Below are 21,429 nucleotides of genomic sequence, written 5' to 3'. Positions count from 1 at the left end.
CTATTTGTTTGTGATCTTATCTTCTATTAATGATGCCATCATTTTACAGGTTCAAAGTTCATCAACAGGAGTAGGAGAAAAGTGGATACTGGCTCCAATCTGATGTATTGCTGTGTTGGTGGTGATGCTGGTGGTAGCCCTGCTGATGGGTGCCCAGTTTGGTTGTGGAGGGTGGGGGAGGTGGAGGGTGGAGGATGGTCTGTGCTGGATCTAATTCACTGGATGAGAAAGGGAGTCTGGCATATTCCACAGACCTGGAGGAGAGAAATAGCAGCATGAAGTGCAATGTCATGCAACGTCTCGGTGATGCAGCTTCAGCAAGTCAAGCAGTCGCTGAGTTTATTCTGTTTCATCAATGTTTCATCGTGACTTTTCATTTTCCCACACACTTATTGAATGCTAACTGATATTTGGACCTGTAAGGCTGGTATGCCACGGATGCAGGCACCATCTGTTCTTCATAGCTGTAGTCATAGTCCCGCAGCTCCAGGGGCTCAGCATGTATACTCTCTGATGAGTCCTGCTCCAGAGCCCAGGCTGAGAGGTGACTCCTCCTCAGTGACTGCTGTGAGAAGGCCTGATCCCTCTCTGCCTGTGCTGGCCGAGATGTGGAGGGCATCCTCTGCAGGCCTGACAGGGAAATGCAACATTCACAGAAGTGAGCTGCTTTTCAGAGGACTTCTAACTCTAACTCATACAATCTGATGACATAGTATGATTTAATAGGATACAAACTGTGTGATTGCAAAGACAATTAATTACCCGGAGAATGGCTGCAAAGATCTCTCCCGTCTTCTGTGGGCCTTTTTGCAGGGGGGCTTTTACCTGAACGACACCTGTAGAAATACATGTACAGCGTTTAAATGGATTTAAAACCAAAGAAAACCCCATAATAGAAACATTGGCATGGTATTACAGATGTGCCTGCTACATCCAAATGTGTTAACTGCAATGCCAAAAACAGTTTACCTTTTACTGTGAGAATGGGTGCCTCCCTCCCTGAATCCTTTAGCAAATGGGTTGTGATCAATCTTTAATTTGGTAATCTACACAAAGCAAGGAGAGTATTAGTGTGTTGTTTTCAAGCAAGCAGAATCACCTTTGTTGGTTGAATGTTTTGCAAAACTGCCACAGACAATGACACAATATGATGTGAGGTTGGCTGTTAAGAGAAAGAGTCGAATGTTTGATGGGACTTATGAGGAGTGTTTATTTAAATTTCTACCTTTGGATTTTGGTAGGCAGTGACAGCAGTGAACACGGTTTCTGGGAATGAGAATGTCTGAACGGAGCCCCAGCGCACAGTGTATGGACTATCTGCCTGGATCACGTGAAACCGTGGGTAGTAGCGATGCATGGAGTGAAGAATGATCTGATATTTTAAAAAGAGCAAAGGAAACTTAGAACAAACAAGACATGACATAGTACAATTTCATCTCCTAAAGGAATGCATTGCCTTACATGACCGTGCTGATCCAAGGTATTGTTGGTGAGCTTCAGCTTGAGAAAAGACATCGACTGCTTCATCCAGTGCCCTCCAACAGCAGGGGAGTCGGGGTGCATGTATGTCCGACACGGGGGCTGGGGCTCTGCCTTCCCTGCGACCTCCCACTGCTCCCTCTTCCACTACAGAGAAAGGGGGGGGGGAACTCAGCGTTACCAAGTGTGAGACCTCAGGATATGAGTGATTAATCTGAATCCGCCAAGAGGCCCAAATCCTTTCTTTTCCTTCTTACGATAGCTAGCACAATACAACCTATGTGGGTGTTATTTTTAATGTATAGCATGACTCCTCTTTACATTGTGATTTAATATACAGTATTCTGTTCACTTGAATTTAAAAAAACGTGAACAGATTCACCATTGCAAACATCCCTCAAAGCTCTCCCCAAGTATTTTGATTTACACTACATCGTTCCCAACTCTGTGCTGAAAGCAATACATGTAAGCAAATGGGGCACAACAAATGATAGGAGCTGTTGAAAGTATGGATGGCTGACTGTTCCTCATTCACAGGCAGAGAATGAGGAGGGATGCTAATTGATTGGGCTTCCAGCCGAGAGTACACAAACAGGAAGCAATGAAAGGCTTTGATATGCAGCAGTGGACGGCTTCATCCAGAGTGGGCAGAACAGCGTCTGACTGCAGACTGCTGGCTTTTACTTACTGCAGTCTGAGCTTCATCAAGATGCGTTGATCATACCTTGTATTTGAAGCTGTCCACAGGAACCATGTCCACCATGATGACATAACTGGCAAAAGGTTGGAGCCCTGACAGACTGATGCTGCAGTGTGGAAACATTCTCCTAAAGCAAATGCACAAAGATGGTTGGAAACCACGCAGTTTGTTCAGTGCCCCATAAGGAATAATCTTATCATTTTCTATTGTCCTTGAAACACAATCAAGCTCACATATAAGTTCAAAATATCTGCCCTGACACTGGCGTAAAGTCATGTTCAACATATTTTCAGATAACAGAAAAACATCTTAAAAGATTCAAATAAATTTCCATTCTTAATTCAGTCACAATCCAGCTGAGCCACCAGTTACCTGCCATGTTTTGTTATAATCATTTCTGTTCCGATGCGGTGAAAGGACTCCCAGAGTTCTGCATTCTCCAGAGTCATCCTGATGCAGCCCTGCTGGTATGAGTGAGATACTGACTGGGGCAGGGGCATGCTTACATTCGTTTGGGAGTCTGTAAAGAAATTAGGGGAATACATTTAAAAAAGTCAGAGAAGTTACTGAAAAAATAACAGTTTTCAGCTGTAGTGGTATAGTACATGAATGACTCATTAGAGTGCAAATTTAATTAGTGGTGTATAAAAAACAGAGAAAAACATAATGCAGAACTCATTTTGAGGTGTCCCACTTAAAATGTTTTGCTCAAGTGATAAAAGATCTTCATTCATTCTTAGCTTGACAGTCCTCTTCAAATCAATAAAACATTAAAGACAGATTATGTCATGTTCTTATGCACTGGTAGAACTCTATCATTGCATGAATCAGTCATTAAAAACAAGGCAAGTTAAACAATATCTAAATACTTTATGAACTCAGGCATACGGAACCAAATCATTTCAGTAAAGGTCCAGTGCATGCTTAAACGACGTAGTTATATCCAAAAAGATTCCGCTTACCAGAGATATTGGGCATGTTACTGTGTCCTCACCACCAACTCCAACTCACAGAAACTACTGCTCTAGGTTTGAACTACAGTCACTTACTCTGGGGGTCTCTATCCTGGAATGGTCTGAGTCTTGAACTTGATTGGTCATCATGGAGAGGGTGTGGTCTAAACAGCCCCTGAGGGGTGTGGTCAGAGAGAACTAAGGAGGCAGGTGAGAACATTACCTGAAGTTTATTTTTTTTTTCTTTTAAACTACTGGCTTCAGTCACATTGCTGTAAGATTGTAGATGGTGGTGTCCTCATATTCAAATTTCATTATAGGCCACTTGCATATTGGGGTAAAAAGTTTTATTTTAACCTTCAAACCACTTCTAATGCACTTCTGTGGCAGTGGCATTGATTTTGTTCAGAGACAACAAAGAAACAAACAATGTCTTAACAAAGGGATCACCTTTTAACTTACTCTTAGGGACTCAAAAACAAACGCAACGCCTGCTTAGCTGATCAAACAAGTAATTGTCTGCAGACATGACATATTTTAAATATTTTTTCCTGATTTTTCTTCCATGCAATTCAAATGGCAACAAAGGTCAGAATTTCAAAATGTCTGGGGGACAATCAGGCCCCTTTCCAGCAGCTTTGAATGTGTATTGAGAACTAGATGAGAGACCACAGAGGTAACAGGTTGGGTCTGGCTTTGACAATGCTTGACAATGCTCTTAATCCTACCAAATGGCTTCACTCCCTACAGCCCCCCACCCCTGAATCATGCTATCTTTCAAGTGTCCTGTAAGGAGAGCGGCCTCTCCAACGGAGCCAGCAATTAACAGTCAGTTCACATGAAAGAGTGATGGGAGGAAGGGTAGAGCAGGAGAATTGTAGAGGACAATGTTAAAGGTTAACAACCCAGTGAATTCATCTTTTTTATTTGAAAGTTTTGTCTGAGTTATGCATGAAGTCTCAGTGAGCTGACCACAAATGGAAACTCATAATATCTGCAAATACTGGTCAAACATAATCTGTATCAAGATAATAGTTCAACATAATGCTTTACAAGCTCAATTTTGTTTTAGGGATTGAGGAGCTTGCAGACATTCTGCTGTAATTTCTGCAATAAAGAGGTGTAAAAGTGAAGGACAGCGATCCAAGAAGATTTATATATTTTCAAAGCATAAATGCAATGTATGAGAATACTGAGATGTTTCATTTGAGGACACTGTGGAACATACTGTACAATATTGCCATATTATCTATGCAGATACAATGTTCTGTAGAGTTTAGAACATTTTTTAAAGGAAGAAAGTGAGTGGCTCGTTACCTCTCCAAGTATTCTTTGCTCCAACTAAAGACATGTCGAAACATTTCTCCTCTGCTCAAATCAACCTCAGGCTTGAAGATGGAATTTTCGCTGTTTCTGCCTGTGGCATGTGTCACCTCTGCAACTATGCAACAACATCTGCCTCAGCTAATGATATTCCATCAGGCTGGGCAGTACTTCATTGCCAATTTCAATAAACTCTTGTAATTTAATTACATTAGATTTTAAGCAACAAACTGTAAACTGCATATGTGAATGGAAAGGTGAAAGCAACATTGACTGAAGATGTGAGATGTTATCTGTAGGTCTTTTGCAAAGCATTAGTTTTGCTTGCTTTAATGCATCAGCTCTGCAGTAAAAATATCTTACGGCACAGGAAATGCTGTGGTTTTAACATGCGAGTCGAAACTGCAGCAGAAACATGCAGCACATTACGCCATGGAGGTAGCCTACAGATGTGGCAGTGTGTTTGGTTCACCACTTGGATACAGCGGAACTGAAAGTGGGTTGGAACTTGTACAAATGTCAAGGTGTTCGACTAAAGACATTTCATTTCCTGGGAAAAGGATTTGTGTTTTTCAGGGGGTGGGATGGATGAATTTCTAAACAACCATCAGCCAGAAGGACTGTCACAGAAAACTGATGCTGGATCTGATTATAGATCTGAAACGATAATTGATGGAAGCGTAGTGAAACTGTAATGTAGCATAAAATTGTGAATGAAGAGTTGGCAGGGAGAGGATCCCAAACGCAGGACAAAGTAACAAGTATGTGAAAATGAGAGGCAGCCCTCATGGCAGAGACTGAAAAAAAAAAAAAACTTGAGGAGCAAACAAGCAGTTGTTGGGAAAATGTGTAGGTGAGCTGGCAAAATACAGAAATCCATTACAGATAGTTCTGAAAGTGTAACAAGACGCAGGTAAAAACACGCAAGACAGAGACTGTAACAGTCACAGGAAGCAAGACAGAACAAGGCAAACTAAAACAGCCAATAAAGCAACCCAACAACCAAAACAGGAAAAAAAAAATCAAAACTCAACACCTTGACAAAAAAACTGTCTGAATGATAGATGAATTCACTTTAGTGCTCTATGACAGGTACCGTATGCATGTGGGAAACTGTTCCCCTCCCTAAGGTATTGGTGCAATCTCTTGGTTTCCTTAGCTAGGATATTGTTTTTGAATTGGCTCTATATAAATTAATTGGATTATTTTGAAATTAATTAATTGGATTTCATTGGATTATGATTACAATTAATTGAACTCCAACTGGCTTGCATTGGACTATATTATTTAAGTGCCTTTAGATGACATTTGTTGTAATTTGGCGCTACATAAATAAAACTGAATTGAATTAAAGTGTGCAACCTGATTCCTTGGGCTACATGTTCTGTTTACCGGTAACTCGGGCAACCAGCAAAATGTGTCCAGGTGCGTGACGGTTGCGTGAGCTATTCATTGTAGACGTAACCATGATCTAATGTTACTGCCTAAACTAAAGCACGACGTGACTAAACCGGACAGTAACATGTTGTTACTGATGGAACGTATGTTGGCTTCAATTGCCTGTCAAACAAAGGCTCCTTGAAAGCGCAGCTGCTTCGTGGGAAGTTTAGCTGACTGAAACCTTCCACTAGTAGTGATTTAATCAATTTTTACTAGTTGTATAGTGTTCTTTTTCTAGTGAGTCTTAGTAATAACAGCTCTGTAATACATTTGCAGATGAGGTAAATACTTTATTAGGAGCAATTAGGGCAATCTGTGGCCGCAGGTTAGGCCCAGAGTCCTTGGGTTAATGAACAACATTCCTTCAAGTGTATAGTGTTTCTCCGAATCTGAAAGTCTATGTGCTGTAAGATAGTGTCAAGGAGGCCTTTAAATTCAGAGAGGAAAAGCGGGTCGTCAGCTTGTAACGTGAAAGTTGTCACAAATTAAGAGAACTTAAAGTAGAAGTGGGGAAAAGTGCTGAGAGAAATTGATGAAATGTTTGAAAATAACAACGGAGAGAACAGAGTGAGAAAAAGAGACTAGTGCAACAAAAAGTGATGGCAGAAGGGAAAGGAGTGAAAGATGAGGAAGAAACCTTTGAGAAAATTCACTGGAGACTGGAAGGGATTGATAGACAGAAAGAAGGAAGGAAACTGAAAAGATTTTTTTCTTAAAAGACAATAATTTATAAAGCCAGCTCACAGCCTTCAAACACAGACTCCAGAGCGGCAATTATATTTCAAAAGTTCCATAAAGAATTTACATATTAATAAATATAACTTTTTGACAGGTCAGAAATTCAAACTCCCCCAGCCTGCTGTGTCAAGTAAAACACAGGGGGGCTGTACTTCACTTTAAGCCTCTGAACAGAAGCCCACTGAAATTCTTAGCCAGAAGCCTGGGGAAATGCAGATCCCTGCAGTTATCTGCCGTGCTTCTGTTGGCTTAGAAAGAATCCAGAAGGAGTCCAGTGAAAGACTGGAAAGGCTTTAACCGGGCAAACTCAATCCAATTCCAAGTCTTGGTCTGTGATGTAAACATTTCATATGGATAATGACTTGAAAACATTGTAGACCAAAAAACAGAAGATGAATATCTCATCTGTTTGAGTGATTTCTTAGTCAAGCACCTTCATGCTTGATCTGACCTCGCAGGTAGCATGGGAATCTGTCTTTTATTTATGTTGATGCCATATAACTTACCAGCAGGGGGCAGCACAGCACAAACAGTGAGTGTTGATTTCACCTGTCTGCTTAGTGCCTCGAAGACGATTATTATTAAAGCACCTGGCTGAGTGTTTGTATGGCATGCTTAGTTTTCAACCATAAAGAGAGTTATTCAAATAGTTTTAAACTGTCCCAGATTATGTCATAATATAATTTATGTCATAATGTCGGTTGCTTACTATAGATGACTGTAAACTGCAAAGATTATAAAGGAAGATTTCTGCTGGGTGCTGCATATCCCAGTTTACAGACCAGTAAACTCTCAGACCATGAGACACCACTTTCCATTTTTTTGCAGGAAATTGCTTCACCAGCAGATATTTCAGCCACTGTTTGGTTAATTTTAGACCAATCGATTGGCTCTGCCCGGCCAACAGAAGCTCTGCTATTATCGGAAATTGCACCTGAAGGCCTTTACTCCTACTATCACTGGCAAAGGCTTTACAGCTGGCCAGCAGTGCCTCATATATTTAAATAGATTTGCATACCTGTTATGCCAATCATTTTTTTTGTACACTACAGTGTGAGAGTTAGATGTTAGGATTTTGTAACTCATAAATCTTTCATGTTCATTTATGCCTGCATGTGATGAAAATAGGTACAAGGTTTTGCAACTTTCCACGTTTCTTACATAGGCTTCAGTTTCAGTCTATGTTTCATTTCGTTGGCAGGAGAGGTGTATTATTGCTCAAAAGCATCTATCCCACAACCCATTTACCTCACACCACCTCCAGTGACTCAAGCATTTTACTTTGTCAGGTGTTCAGAAAACTGTGGTGTATATTCCACACCTGCGCCAGCCTCAGGGGTCCTGCTCTGAGCTGTTTGATGTGTGTGTGATGACAGGCGGAGGGGTGAAAGGACAGTTACAACAAATGTTGCGCCTCTCCCTTATTACCACCATTTCGGTCTAAAGAGAGGGATTTTCCTGAGAGTCTTGACACATGAGCTTACATACATAACTAATTACCGGGTGATAGAAGAGTGCAAATATGGAGCTTTGAGTGGAATTTATGTCACATCTGAGCATGTGTGCACTGTTATATTTTTTAAATGAGGTGCAAACTCATTTTGCTTTACCTAACTAGCGGGGCTCTGTGGTAAATTATTATTAAAAACAAGTTTCCAGCATTTCTACCACCTGACCTCATGTATTATGTAAGATACAGTCACTAGCGCTAGTCTAGACTAGTTAGACTGTAGGGGATTTGGAAACCAAGCGTGCATCATGAACATCCATCCGTCAATCCATTTTCTATAGCTGCTTAATCTGGAGTCTATCGCAGCTGCCATTGGGCGAAAGGCTGGGTACAGTGCTGTTTAAACACAAGTTAAAACACTGGGTGAGTTGGGCAGCCAATGTTAGAAAAATATTTCAGGACTTCAGCTACAGTACAATCCTAAATTTGAGCTAATTTAAAGTTTGTGTGGATACAGTGTGCCGAGCAAGTTTATTCACAATACATTAGATTATGTTTTCCTATGTTCCACTTACAGTTTGTGACCGCAGTTCAACTAAAATATAATCTCCATATTCTATTCAGTTATAAAATCTGTATTTTCAAAAAGACAAACGTGAGCAAGTAAAACTATGACTTTGTTCCCAGTAACTGAGAAACAGGGATGCACTTGCTGCACTTGCTCATTTGCTCAGGAACCTGTACTGCTGAGCACTCTTTGTCAAAGATAAAACAGACACTCTATATACATCTCCCTCTCTCACATCCCCTCACGCACACACATATTCAATTTGAACTCAGAGATGTGATGGATTTCACGGTGATCTGCTGTGCTTGTAAAAGGTCTTAACATCTGGCATTTGCTTGAACAAAAATGTCCATGGTTGTGAGATGACACAACTACCAGAGTTACAAGTATAGAAATGTACATTTTAAAGCAAAATTCCAACCAATTCCAACTTAATCTCTTAAAAGATGCAAAACAGAGCAAGAAACATGAACAATCAAATGTTGAAATGTACAATCTACACACCAACTTCTGGCTTTGGATTTGATCTACGGAATTAGTATCGTTGTGCAGTTCGTTGACTGATGAAAAACCATTAACAACACTGCCAACCGTTTCAGGTGTCACCTCCAAATAAATTGATCTGGCTAGACACCTTGTTTTTAGCCTGTACAACTGTAAGAATGTTAAAATGAAGTCCAAATTGTATTAAAAACAAATGTTCTTCAACACACTGAACCAACAGCTGTAGTGTGGAAACATATTCCTTATGGATTATGTTTGCTTTCAGCTAGATTGCTTTCTTATCTTTGTCTCTCCAGAGATGGCATTTAGTTTCTTTCTCTCTACTTGTTTGTTTTCTGCTATGTTTGTTGGTGGTTTAGTTCTTTGGCTACCAATTTTCAGTTAGCTTGTGTGTGTCTAACCTCTCCATCAGTCTATTACCGCTGCTGACTTTCTCTCTTCTTGTTTCTTTATTTTCTAAACACTCGCTATACACACATATGCCAGTCCAATGCAAGCTATTCGCTTTGCAAGCAGTTTTGTTTCTAGTCGCTCAAGAATTGACAGCACCACATATCTATGATAAACTCTTCATGGATGAAGACTTTTGTAAAAGAAATATGTTTTCATTAATATTCTAGAATTCCTTAAATCAACACATATAATTGGTCCTCAACTCGTCTTTTAATTTATACCCTATTAGACACAACGCACACACAGATCGTGACCCATCCCTGCTGCATTTGCCTGTGAGCGCAGGTGCTCTCCTCGTGACTGCTGAACCACCCCAGTTAATTAATACCAGTGGAGTGTGTCAGAAGAAAGGAAGGAAACATGCTGCCGTTGGCACAAGTGGTGAATGAGTGACTTTTTAAACTTTTAAACTTAATTTTACCTCAAAACAGAGTAAAGTTATGGATCTGCATTCTATAGGTGGGATTGCATCTGTAGCTCTGGGGTAGAGTACACCAACAAACAGCAACACAAACACCATCCTCAGTGTGCACATTTTGTGTTTGTGCATGATCAGGACATTGGTGAAATGTTTTATGCAGGGATGGTTCTAACAAACCTTCTTCTGCATGCTTGTCTACCAAGACTAGACAGGCCTAACATCCTGTTGACTTTGATCTCTGAGATAGAAGTTTCTAAGCAGGGGAATATTTTTGGACTAGGTGACATTTTGTCTCTGATACTTATTCTTTGAGAAGCCTCAGCACGCTGTATAATGCTCTGCCAGCAGAGTCAGTCAAAGTGATCGGGGATGTGATTGATATGCTGCGATTTGCATTCCTGATTAACAGCGATGACCATTACAAGACAAAAAAACATGCCTAAGAACATCAGAAAAGATTGAGAGCTGCTCCCAGCTGGTGTCTGCAAGCTGTCATGTTATCTTCACCCGCCTTAAAGCCTCGGCTCCCTTTCAGTAACGCTACAACATTACACTCAGCCCACATAGTCGCAGGAGTGTGTACTCAAAGTAACTTTGTTGATAACAATTTTCATGTAACAAGCCAATGAATTCATTCATGTTTATTCTTTTTATTTTTCTACAAAAATATTTTACATAAAAAAAACAGCTTAAAATATACACAGTGATGCAATAATTGCAGAACTTTCAACTGAAATATCGGTAAATATGTCTTTACAGCAAGAATAAATTGAGAGTCCACGATGATGGAGCTGGAGGCGATACCGGAAATTGCCCATCACGCAAAAAAGACTCTATGACCTGATCAAAGCAATGCAAATTAAACATTAAAATGCACCTGCATTTGATGGTGAGGATCATGAGCAGCAGTTCTTCACTCTGAAGTCAACAGATTTGAATAAGGAAGCTGGTCCACCCACCTAGTCATCCGTACAAGAGCGGGCGCATCCAAACGTTCATGCTCATCGCAAGCACACACAAATGGATATATGTTTGTATCCCTAATAAAAAAATAGAATAAATCAAATTTATGCTGACAGCATTGACAAAATACTTTGGGTTCAAATTCAGTGGCGCAGTCCATGTTACTCTGGATAATTCCATGGCCTTTTTTGTAAACAGTTTTAATTTCAGATACTAAGAAAAGTATGAGCTCTGTGAGTTAACCAGGATAACCTTAAACTCATTTGTTAAATGGAATTCCTTTAATCTCCAGCGTGTTGGCGAGGGATAGGATCTCACCATCCACGTGCCTGAAAATCACATAAGGTAAGTGAGAAACTAGGATTTTTGGTCAAGTTTTGAGCCAATTTCTGACCCAACCCTATAAAGTATCTGTTTTGTAGGCTTTGTTGCCATTAACTTGCTTCAACCTGTGGAAAATACATTTCTGATCAGCTACAGCTTTGCTTGCTGAGATGCAGATTTTTGATAATTCAAAAGTAAAAAACAAACAAAACAAAGTTCAAATTCGGATGGTGCCTGTACTTTTGTTGGCAGTGCCCCAAAATGATCACGTTGAATAAATAACTGCAGAATCAGAGCAAAAAGATACAAAATTGTATAATGTCAACATTTTCCAGTTGTTGGTTTGTCCACTGTACAGAATCCTGCCCCATGCTTTAGCATCATAGCAGTCCAGAGCAGAGAGTCACTGAGAGTGTCCAAATAGGTGGCAGAAGCCAGATGGGAGATGGGGAGGGGCGGCCGCCTAACGGCGAGGCATTGTCTGAAGTACAGGAACACACCTCGTATCCATTCTCTGCATGGTCTGGGTGGCGGTGCACGTTGACTCTCGTCTCCGTGCTTTTGGCCTCTGTGTCCGGAGAGTCCGACTGCATTTCAGTGCACAGCAGCCAGTCTTTCGCAATGAGGCGGGGGTATCCTGCCTCCACCTCCATGTCACTGCCAGGCACTCTCCAGTACTCCTTCCCCTTGAAGAAATAGGACGAACCTTTAGAGACAAAGGGTAGGGGGTTAGGACCACATAATTAACTTTATTATACACAGAAGGTGGAGAAATGTCTTTGTTCTCATCATGACTGCACAACAAGCACAGAACAGATACAACATGAAGGGCCTTCATTTCATGAATCATTGATCCAGAGTGCAAACAGTTTATGTTCAGTATTTTCATACTCATACTCCACAAGACACCTGTCAGAGACACAGTGGGAATAATTGGAGAAAAGCTGGGATTACAGTGCAAGGGTGCATGTCAATGTGTTTTTATTGAATATAACAGCTGCATCTCCCTCCAACAAATGTTGGAAAGGAGCATTCACATCAGTACACAATGTAATATGCACCCTAACACGGCACTCAAGCTTTATCTTCTTAAGAACACATTTCGATGCGACTGAATTGCTAGGATAGAGATACGAGGGAAACAAAACAGGATAATTCTCATAATTCGCAAATGTATTGAAACTTATTGTATCAGAAAGATGCTCACTGTGCAAAAAACTGTGAGACCCAGTATGCTCATTCACCCTTGACACCTCCTGCAGACGCAGGTTAATATAACACGGCCAGCAATTACATTTGTCAGAGGGGGGGGGGCAATTTATTAATATGTGAAATAAATCTTGCTGTGACAGGCTTGTGCACTACCGACACAGGAGCAACAATAACCAGACCAGCATTGTGTGTCACAGGCTTTTATTTTAATGTCATTGTTAGGTGGTGTCATGGTTAGTTTGAGATTCAACCAGACAGAAGGACAATTAATCTGAACTAAATATTAGGTCCAATACCTGCCTTTAGACGTGGATGTTGAGCAATAACTTGGCTATTTATAGCTGCAAGATTGAGCACCCACAGTGAAAGACAATGGATAATTGAGCACCAGTAGGAGTGTGTACAAATAACCCTTAATTAGACCATGTAAGACAAGCACACATGTATGATAGAATGTGAATATATTCTGACTGAAATAACACTCCAATATATTTGCATCCTGTCTGAAGAACAAAATGACTTAAGGAAAAAGGATTCAGGTCATTTCAAAAAGGTATTTTTGAGCATGTCGGCCAGAGCAGAACAAAGAAAACCCTCATGGACATTTTGCCTTCATAACTGCGCTGTCACTACTGACGTACAAGCCACTGCCTGTCCTTTCACTCTGGGGCACTTCAGTTAATTAGAGCCCTCAAAATAACAAATGGGCTTTGGCACTTTGTATACCTGATAAAAATGCCACCTGGTTGTGAGCCAGTATCAGATGATATCGATGCTGAGGTCAGTCCTTTTATCACATGCTCTTTTCGCTCGTAGCAAGTCAAACATAGGTTCTGATCCTACTATAAAAAATAATTAATTAATTTGAGACAAACAAAAAAAAAATCAGCAGCGTTAAGTCACAGACTTGACAGTGAAAAATGAATCCACTGAATTCTACATTAAAAGAGTTTTGATGGTCTTTGATTCCTTTGCCTGCAGCTCATAAATGAAATTAGTTAAGTGGAAAGTAACTGCCTTGTCCAAGGCCATCCACCTGATTCCTATTCATTTACTTCATTAACTGGGTACAGAGAGTGACATGTGGAGAGAAAAGTAAACGTGGTAAAACTGTGGCTCATTAATAACAAATAAGAGGCGAGAACTAAACAAGAGACCGAGCAAAGTGAAGAATGTCCTCTCACTGAAAATGGCTTTGGAGCTTACACAGAAGAGCTCCAAGGTCTATAACTCTGTAGCTCTTGAGTGAGTAGTTTTTCAGCTATGTAGTTGAGTAAGAGTTGACGTCCTTGATTTACATTCTGTTGCTTTTTCCTTGATATTGAATAGCAAAAACACGTCAAATGAAGCAAAGTAAGGTGAAAAAAATTCCTAACTTTAATGTAGCTTTGGTTTACATTGGTTTAAATTAGAAGGAAGATTGGAAGAATAGATCATTGTGCTGATCTGTGGAACACAGAAGTCCATTTCCTGTTCATAATCTTGATCTTGATAACGTCGAAAGTCTGGTGTCAAGTCTGAATTCCTTCCCTGATATGATTATGATATGATTATGTTATGGCAAAACATGAAAAAATAGTAATTCTATAAGAACATACATAATTCTGTGTAGGGTGTAACTTTTTGTAGAGTGGTGAGATGACAGGGAAGTTGTCATTAGGTCACAGGGTGACCCTTGAGCTAATAGCAACTAAACTTGTACTGTAATGAAATAAAATTCCCACAAAAAGGCCCCACCAGTTTTTGCACCACCATAAAGTTTTACACAACCCCTTGGCATGCTAATACGAATTCTTATGGCAATACAATGTGATATTATGAAGGGATTTTGTGTCTCTATGAGCCTTGCTTGCCCATTATCTTGTTGCCAGCCTAGCTGTTGTTCTTTCTCTGACTGCTTTCAATAGGTACACCTCACAAAACCAGCTGTCATTGCGCATTCATTGTGGTTCTAACACATCTTATCAAAGATTAAATTAAACTGAACTGATTTTACCTTGACTGCTCACTTGCTGCCTAATCTATTAGGAATTATGCAGTTCCACCTTTGCAAAGTCTTCTTTCAAATTAAATGTTTTCCCAGTACATTTACGAATGCAGGTCAAACAGGTCATTTAAATGGTACAAAAACTTGTAGTGTCAAAGAAGAATGGAAACTGATCAAATGCTTCAGAGGTAAGATTCTTAAATCACAGGGGGTTATAGAAATAACTTCCTTTCTAAAGTTCCTGTGGTATTTTTTAGAGCTTGGTTCTTGCAGTGGAAATAGAAGTAAGGACAAACTACTCCATGAAAGCTTTGGTCCATTGGGATAGTTCCTACAGTTGACATGTAACTATGTGAAAAGATAATTCACTTTACCTGTGATTGATGTGGCTTAGTATGTATTCAAGCTGGGCTGCAGCATTTAGAAATAAAAATTGGGGACTCTGTATGGTGCACTGACACACATTTGTTCTTCTGTGTATCTGACATCAATTTAGGACTCCTGTAACAATATCGTATTCACTTTCCCAACTATGTCCTCACTTTTTACACAAACAAGGTCATCCTCCTTAACCATATCAACATTGTTTGAAGTCCAGCTGTGTAGAAATGAAAAAAAATTTCCTTTCAACTTGAATTTTTCTTTTTCTCAAAGAGCAAAAGTCCTAGAACTGTCAAAAGCTGGAGAATACATTTTCAGATCACCCAGTTCTGGCCAAAAATGCCCTTCTTTAGGTTCTCTGACTGAGTCACAGACCATTCTGAAATGTCTGCATTTCGCATAGCATTATGGATTTCATAAGCTTGCTTCTTTTTATCTTTTTATAAACTTCCGAGAGTAGTTTTTATTATTAAGCATGTTTACCGACACTGTGTGCTAATTTAGCAGCTAAAACATAGGGTTAGGTTAACCGGACTTAGTTTATATAAGAAACCGATATTAAAAGAGTCAAACTGAAAACTTAGATATGAGCAGTTTAGAGGGTGAATCTTTGTTCTCTGCAGCTCTGCATACTAAAGGTGTAAATTTACAATAACAGATACACTGCTTTCCTTTGTAGAATTGCTAGAATATCTTTACTAAAACAAGTAGTGCTTGGCAAAAATTCTGTGAAAAGTAGAGAATCATTTTTAGTTTTTTTGCAGTTTATTAATACATGTCAGTAAGTTTCTAATGTGTTGTAGTTGCACCAAAACAGTGCAGGGTCTTACATAACAGTTCTCTGGTCTCTGGTGTATTGTTTCTATATTGTTTTTAAGTGGGGGGGTAAAAGCATTCAAGGACATCATAAATAATGAGTCATAGGTGCATTCACCTAACATGGAATAGACCTTTTACAATAACAACGTGGCCTATTTTAGAGTGTGTAGAATGGATCTTAAATGATTCTTGCAGGATGATATTTTTCCCCCACCCTGGCTAAACGTCCTGATCTTGGAGATATCTATAAAACAAGCACAACCTTTGTAAGGCAGCATCACATGGTGATGGTGTTGGCATTGTTTGCACGACAGAGACGATGCCTGTGGAAAGTTAGCTCGCAACTTTGATGTGGCAGACGTTCAAATTGTCTCTAGGAATTGAGGTAGTATACAGTTAGACAAAAGTCCACATTTAGAGACAGATGGTGAAGTGACACCATCGTAAGACATGTCTTTGAGGTGTCCAATGGTACCTGAAAAAAACACATTCAAATTCTTTGGTCATCTGAACAAAAGTGTATATCAAATATCTGACTTTTTCACAGAGGTGGGAGTGTCATTTCCTTCGTCAGGGGGTTACAAAGACTTGCTAATTTAATAAATTTCTGTTAGACCAGACAGAGCTAAACTGCTCCTTGTTCTTTAATGTTAGCAACAGCAGTTGTAGTCATCATTACATCATGCTTTCCCTTCATAGTCACTTTATAGCGTATGGTTTAACTGCTTTTGACGTTACTCGAAATTTCTTGTCAGTTCTCTAAATAAAATCATCTCCCTTAACATCTCTTCCTTTTTATCCATTGTATTTAATTTCTTCATTCTCATGTTTTCTAGTATCTCTTTCTCTTCTCGATTCCCCTTCTCTTCCACTTGTCACCCATACCCCCGTCTTTTTCTTTTTCATAAAACAGTTGTCATTGTATCTCCTCTTTTTATCCAGCTGCCATATCACTCTTTTTGTCCCTGTGTCTGTCTATATTTTTTTTCCTGTCTATTCATACAGAGCTGGTGAAGCAAATAGAGAATAGGCTTTGATGTGGCTCCAGTTCCCAGGCCCCATGGTCTGTCTATGTTCATTTGTGCATGCAGGTTTACCCTCGCAGGCTCTGTGGTGATAATGGCCGGGGGTGAAGCTGGGTGAGAACCGTGCAATTGACTGGTCTCTACTCTCTCTATCTCACACACATACACACACACACAGACATACATGCTGTTATACTCATCAAAGAGCTTCGGGATCTGGGAGTCTATAAGCTCAGTAGATAGAACACAGACCAATAAATATCTGACCACTGCAGTGAAGACTAGGGCCATCCTGGCTTCCAGTGACCTAAGGTTTTAGGACCAAGTGGCTTATGTTTAGGGTTTTATGGGAGGGATTAAGTAAGCCAAACAGAAAAAAACTGACTCCATTCTTAATCAAAGGGTGTTAAACCATTAAAGGTCTCTAATCTTCATGTGATCAGATGACTGGAGCTATAACGTTCTGATGGAGGCGACCACTGTGACCTCAATACTCAGCTGGTGCAATGGAGCTGCACAGTATGATTACACTGGGCGAGCTCCAAGGTTTGAATGTGTTTGACTCTGTGGACGTGAAGCACAGTGTTGGCCAAAAGTGTGTGCGTGTTTGTGTTGTGTCAAAATAACAGATAGCATTATAAAAAGAAAAAAAGCTATTGACACACATCCACCACCGCCCTCCTCCCCCTAAAACCAATGCAAATGCACCTTAAATCTGCATAATGCAGCTACACTAACATATTGTGTTTGCAAGGAAGGACTTAAATGAAACATATGAACAGTAAATGGGTACAAAAGAAAGGCTTGAATGTCGTAGGTGAAATGTCTTATTTATCATGGACAGAGGTGATTTAGGCTGTTTCATTAAATTTAGATCCAAACCACCACTGTGTCAAGGCTGATGATAACTGTAAATAACCTTTTATTAAGTTTTTAAAATATATTAAAATGTTACAGGCTATTGCCTAAGGAGCCAATATTGCTTAGTTTTTAAGTAATCTTGTGCAAAGGCCCATAAGAAGTAGGAAGAACTATAAAACACTAGAGGGAATACATCCTTCAACGGGACTCACCATCAGACCACCTCATGGCATCATCCAGCTGGGATGGCAGCCCTTTCCAGAGGGTGCTGTCTTTAGGGTAACCCAAGTCCATTCGCCTCAGGTGGTCATCGTAGCGCCAGTAGTAGTTGTCCTTAAAGAAGTAGGTTTTCTCATTGTGTAGCCAAACAAAGGCTGCATCCACACCCTCCATGGGTAGGCCAAAGTCACTGATAGGACGAGGGTAACCTTCCTCCACGATATTGTCTTTAAATATCCAATATTTCAGACCTAAAAAAAGGTGAATACAAAGACGCACACAGACTTCATACATAACTCACAGCAGATTAAGGAAATAAAGTGGATTCGAGAGGATAAGAGACTCGAGAGATGTGTAACGTACACAAATTTGACATTTTAAATCAAATATCAATTTTACCCTCAATTATTTTTGTTCAAACTACTCTGTGTTCCCCATTGAAAAAGTGTGAGGGATCTAAAGACATCTAGTGCAAAGTTAAAGATTGTGGGCAACTGAAAATCATGTCTACTCGCACTCTCCTGCCAAACACGTATAGTGGCTGCTAAAAAATGTAGGACCTGCTCCAGACCCAGAGTCTAGTTCATAGTTAAATTATAAAAGCAAGAGGGGAGGTAAGAGGGGGAAATCCTTTGATTGTGAAGCTCCTTAACCAGACAACTACTTTGTTGTCTTATCATTTTTCTTCCTCTAATACTCCCTCCTCTTCCCCATCGTTCATCTTTTTCTTCTTCACCAGTTAATTACTTATTTGAATACAACTGTTTTGATACTACACCTTTGAAAAATACTATTTTGTGGTCCCCGGGCCTCTCGTACACAGCATCCACGCTGTCCAGATTAGTTGGCAAGCCCCTCCAGAAGCGATGGATTTGAGCTGGGCGCAGTGACACCAGGTCTTTCTCTCTTGTTAGTCGCCAGAAATATTTCCCTATGAAAAAAAGGACAGCACTACTATAGATGTCGATCTATACATAAATACATAAACTGTGATAATAAAATAGATTTTGTTCAAATAGCATGTTTAGGCAGAAATGTGTAATAGTTTCATATAATAACAAACAAACTTTTGTTTAACTCCAACAGCACAAATCCTCTCTTCTAAAGTTCTAAAGTCTTTTTGTCACCTGTACCTTTGGCAACATTTACTCGTGTACTCCCAGAGTAAATGGTCCCCCCATGGTCAGCTTTAAATTTAGGTATTAGACTATGTCTGACACTTTGCAGACTTGCCAGAAGGAGCAGTTCTGAGGTCTGAAATTTGCAGTAGGAAGACTCCATATATCAAAAGCTAGTTGGAACAGCAAGCAAAACATTATTTTCTGAAATTCAAAAGATAAAAAAAATGTGGCAATGACTCATAAACATTTAATGTTTTTGTAAGTTACATTAAAAACAGGAGAGTTAGAAAAAGTTGGTGTATAGAAATGTTCAATACACTTCACTAACACGTCTACTGTTTAAAGTATGAGTCTGTTTCTTGTCATTCCCTGGACAGTGGGAAGCTCAGGGTCATTCCTCCAGGGGGCAAGCATGAAAGCCAGATGAAATTTTTGGACTGCAGTCTTTCAGCTGTCTCAGTCGGGCATCTATAGCTACCTTCCCCCACTCTCATTCTCATTCTTTTCTTTGTGCTTCCCTTTAATTTAGCTCTTTCTTCTCCTCTACTCATTTAGTTTAGTCCTTGTTATTTTTCCCACACGTCTTTGTCTTTCTTGCTAAGCGTCATCGTACCTTTGAAAAAGAAGGCCTCCCCTCGTATCTGGGCCACTGCATCAAAGTGACTGGTGCATCTGTCTGGGGCATCTCGTGCAAGCCTGAGAGACATGAGAAGAAAGTGGGAGAAGGAAACATTATAAAGGTGTGTGTGTGGAGAGAGAGAGGGGGGTTGTAAGAACTTCTTAAGTAAAGGTGGACATTTATAACACATAAAATCTTTAACCATCACTAATGATCTTGTTCCAGTCCTTTTAAGAACATTTATGCTGATCATTTAACATTCCCTCATACACCCAGAATTTCTGCAAGCATTTCCTGTCATCCACTGGTACTATGTTCCTGTGCATGAATTAGTGACGGCAGGCTAAACAAAAGAGAAGAACCGATCAGGCAGACACTGTGAGTTCCCTGGGTGCGTTTATCCCTGAGGTTTTAAAAGTGATTTAAAGCACTGACGTGGCCTGCCTGCCAATGATGAAGCTATTAGCACCACAGGCCTGAGAGTGGGAGCCTGCCAGACCTTATATTACCAACAAGGCTCTCTATTCAGAGCTCTATTAAAAGTACATCACTGCCTCGTGGTCGGATTGGTGCCCTTGTCAGGTCTAATCTAGCTTTCTCGCTCACTGTGGCCTGATATAGTTAGCAGGAAATAGATAATGAAACCAGTGATGGTCTGAGACTGGGACTCACTGGTGGTTAAGTTGTTACCCAACTGCTTTTTTAAATACTTCTCAACTCTGCCTTGCTGTTTATGTTTGTAAATGTGATTTAAAGTGTGTGAGAGCTTTGTGAGACCACCAGGCATCGGAAACTATGACAATGAAAACTTTTTTATTGTTGAAATTCTTATGTGGGCTCCTTTAAGGTCTGAGCATGGTTGTTTGGGTGTATGGGTATGTGTATGGGCACCCACAATTCGAAAATTCAGTCTTATTATGCTTGAAATCCTTCATAGCATTCAAGGCTGATCGTTGCCCAGCTGTCTTTTGGGAGTTGTTTAATTAGATGGGCAAGCTCCAAAGCTCACTCTATGACTTGTTGCTAATTTGCTTTGTCGGCACCACAGGATTTCTTATCAAACTGCAAAAAAAAAACTGTTTTTCAATTAATCTTTGGTATTCTTGAGTAAATGTATTGTATTGTGTTCCAGGAGGAAAAAGTAATAATAACAATAAAACAACCAAAACATTATTTTTGTAAAATGTACAGGGAACCATTAGAAAACTAAATTATCCTTGTAGTGAGTGCAATAACTGTAAAACTAAAACCATCTGTACAAGACTCATGAATGCAGCTTACGATATTGCCATGAAAACACACACACACACAAAAAAAGAAAGCATAGTGAACATTAAACCTTTTTTGCAGATGTTCATGTTAATTTTTACATTTCCTAACTTAAACCTGAGACAAAACAAACAGCTGCACTAGCTGCACATACTGGTGCCACTTGTACTGGGCTGACTGACTTTTATTGACATTCCTCTTTGCTGCACTTCCTGGGCAGTGTCATGTCAAATAGGATTTGCTGACTGAATGACAGAAGGTTGGGAAACATTTGCTACATCTGACAAGATTGATGATGCAAGGCTTCTGCATTTGATTTAGGAAGAGTTCTCAAGAAAGAGACTAGGGGATTATTGCAGAGGCTCAAGTGGATGTTTTAAGGACGACTGCACTACAACTTATTTCCCCAAGTTGTAGTGCTATAGTTTATCTCTATTTCTATCACAAGATCTATTTTTCTTGCACATGAAAGATGGAAGAATAGCCTCTACTTACAAGACAGTGGATCTGTTTTCAGGAAGGTCCAGCAGGACAGGAGGCTCAGCTGTCTGAGAGGGGTTGCCTGGTTGATTTGTGTGGGATACTGAGTCTCTGACACCT

At 40.0% G+C, this 21,429-nt stretch overlaps 2 protein-coding genes across 2 annotated transcripts in view; both read right to left on the bottom strand.

The window, feature by feature from the left end:
* Positions 1-3,157, bottom strand: LOC140277514 (T-box-containing protein TBX6L-like). The gene is made up of 9 exons (XM_072372582.1): positions 3,142-3,157; positions 2,552-2,699; positions 2,204-2,306; positions 1,462-1,626; positions 1,226-1,372; positions 970-1,046; positions 763-836; positions 417-630; positions 1-254 (listed from the first exon to the last, which is right to left on the bottom strand). Exons 1-9 carry the CDS (start codon positions 3,155-3,157, stop codon positions 62-64), a joined length of 1,137 nt encoding a protein of 378 aa, XP_072228683.1. The 3' UTR covers positions 1-61.
* Positions 3,158-10,738: 7,581 nt separating this feature from the next.
* The window catches only part of LOC140277442 (matrix metalloproteinase-17-like), a 62,838-nt gene continuing 52,147 nt past the window's right edge, over positions 10,739-21,429 (bottom strand). The window contains exons 6-10 of the mRNA XM_072372469.1: positions 21,325-21,427; positions 19,555-19,637; positions 18,599-18,751; positions 17,814-18,071; positions 10,739-12,022 (exon numbers count right to left, since the gene is read on the bottom strand). Of these exons, the coding sequence (XP_072228570.1) occupies positions 11,697-12,022; positions 17,814-18,071; positions 18,599-18,751; positions 19,555-19,637; positions 21,325-21,427 (923 nt within the window). The 3' untranslated portion in view covers positions 10,739-11,696. The remainder of the gene's footprint in view (positions 12,023-17,813; positions 18,072-18,598; positions 18,752-19,554; positions 19,638-21,324; positions 21,428-21,429) is intronic.

Source organism: Leuresthes tenuis, unplaced genomic scaffold, assembly GCF_036924035.1.
Source record: "Leuresthes tenuis unplaced genomic scaffold, fLeuTen1.0.hap1 SCAF_19, whole genome shotgun sequence".
Taxonomy (NCBI): domain Eukaryota; kingdom Metazoa; phylum Chordata; class Actinopteri; order Atheriniformes; family Atherinopsidae; genus Leuresthes; species Leuresthes tenuis.
The sequence above is the reverse complement of the archived record's forward strand: the minus strand, read 5'-3'. Positions and strand labels throughout refer to the sequence as shown.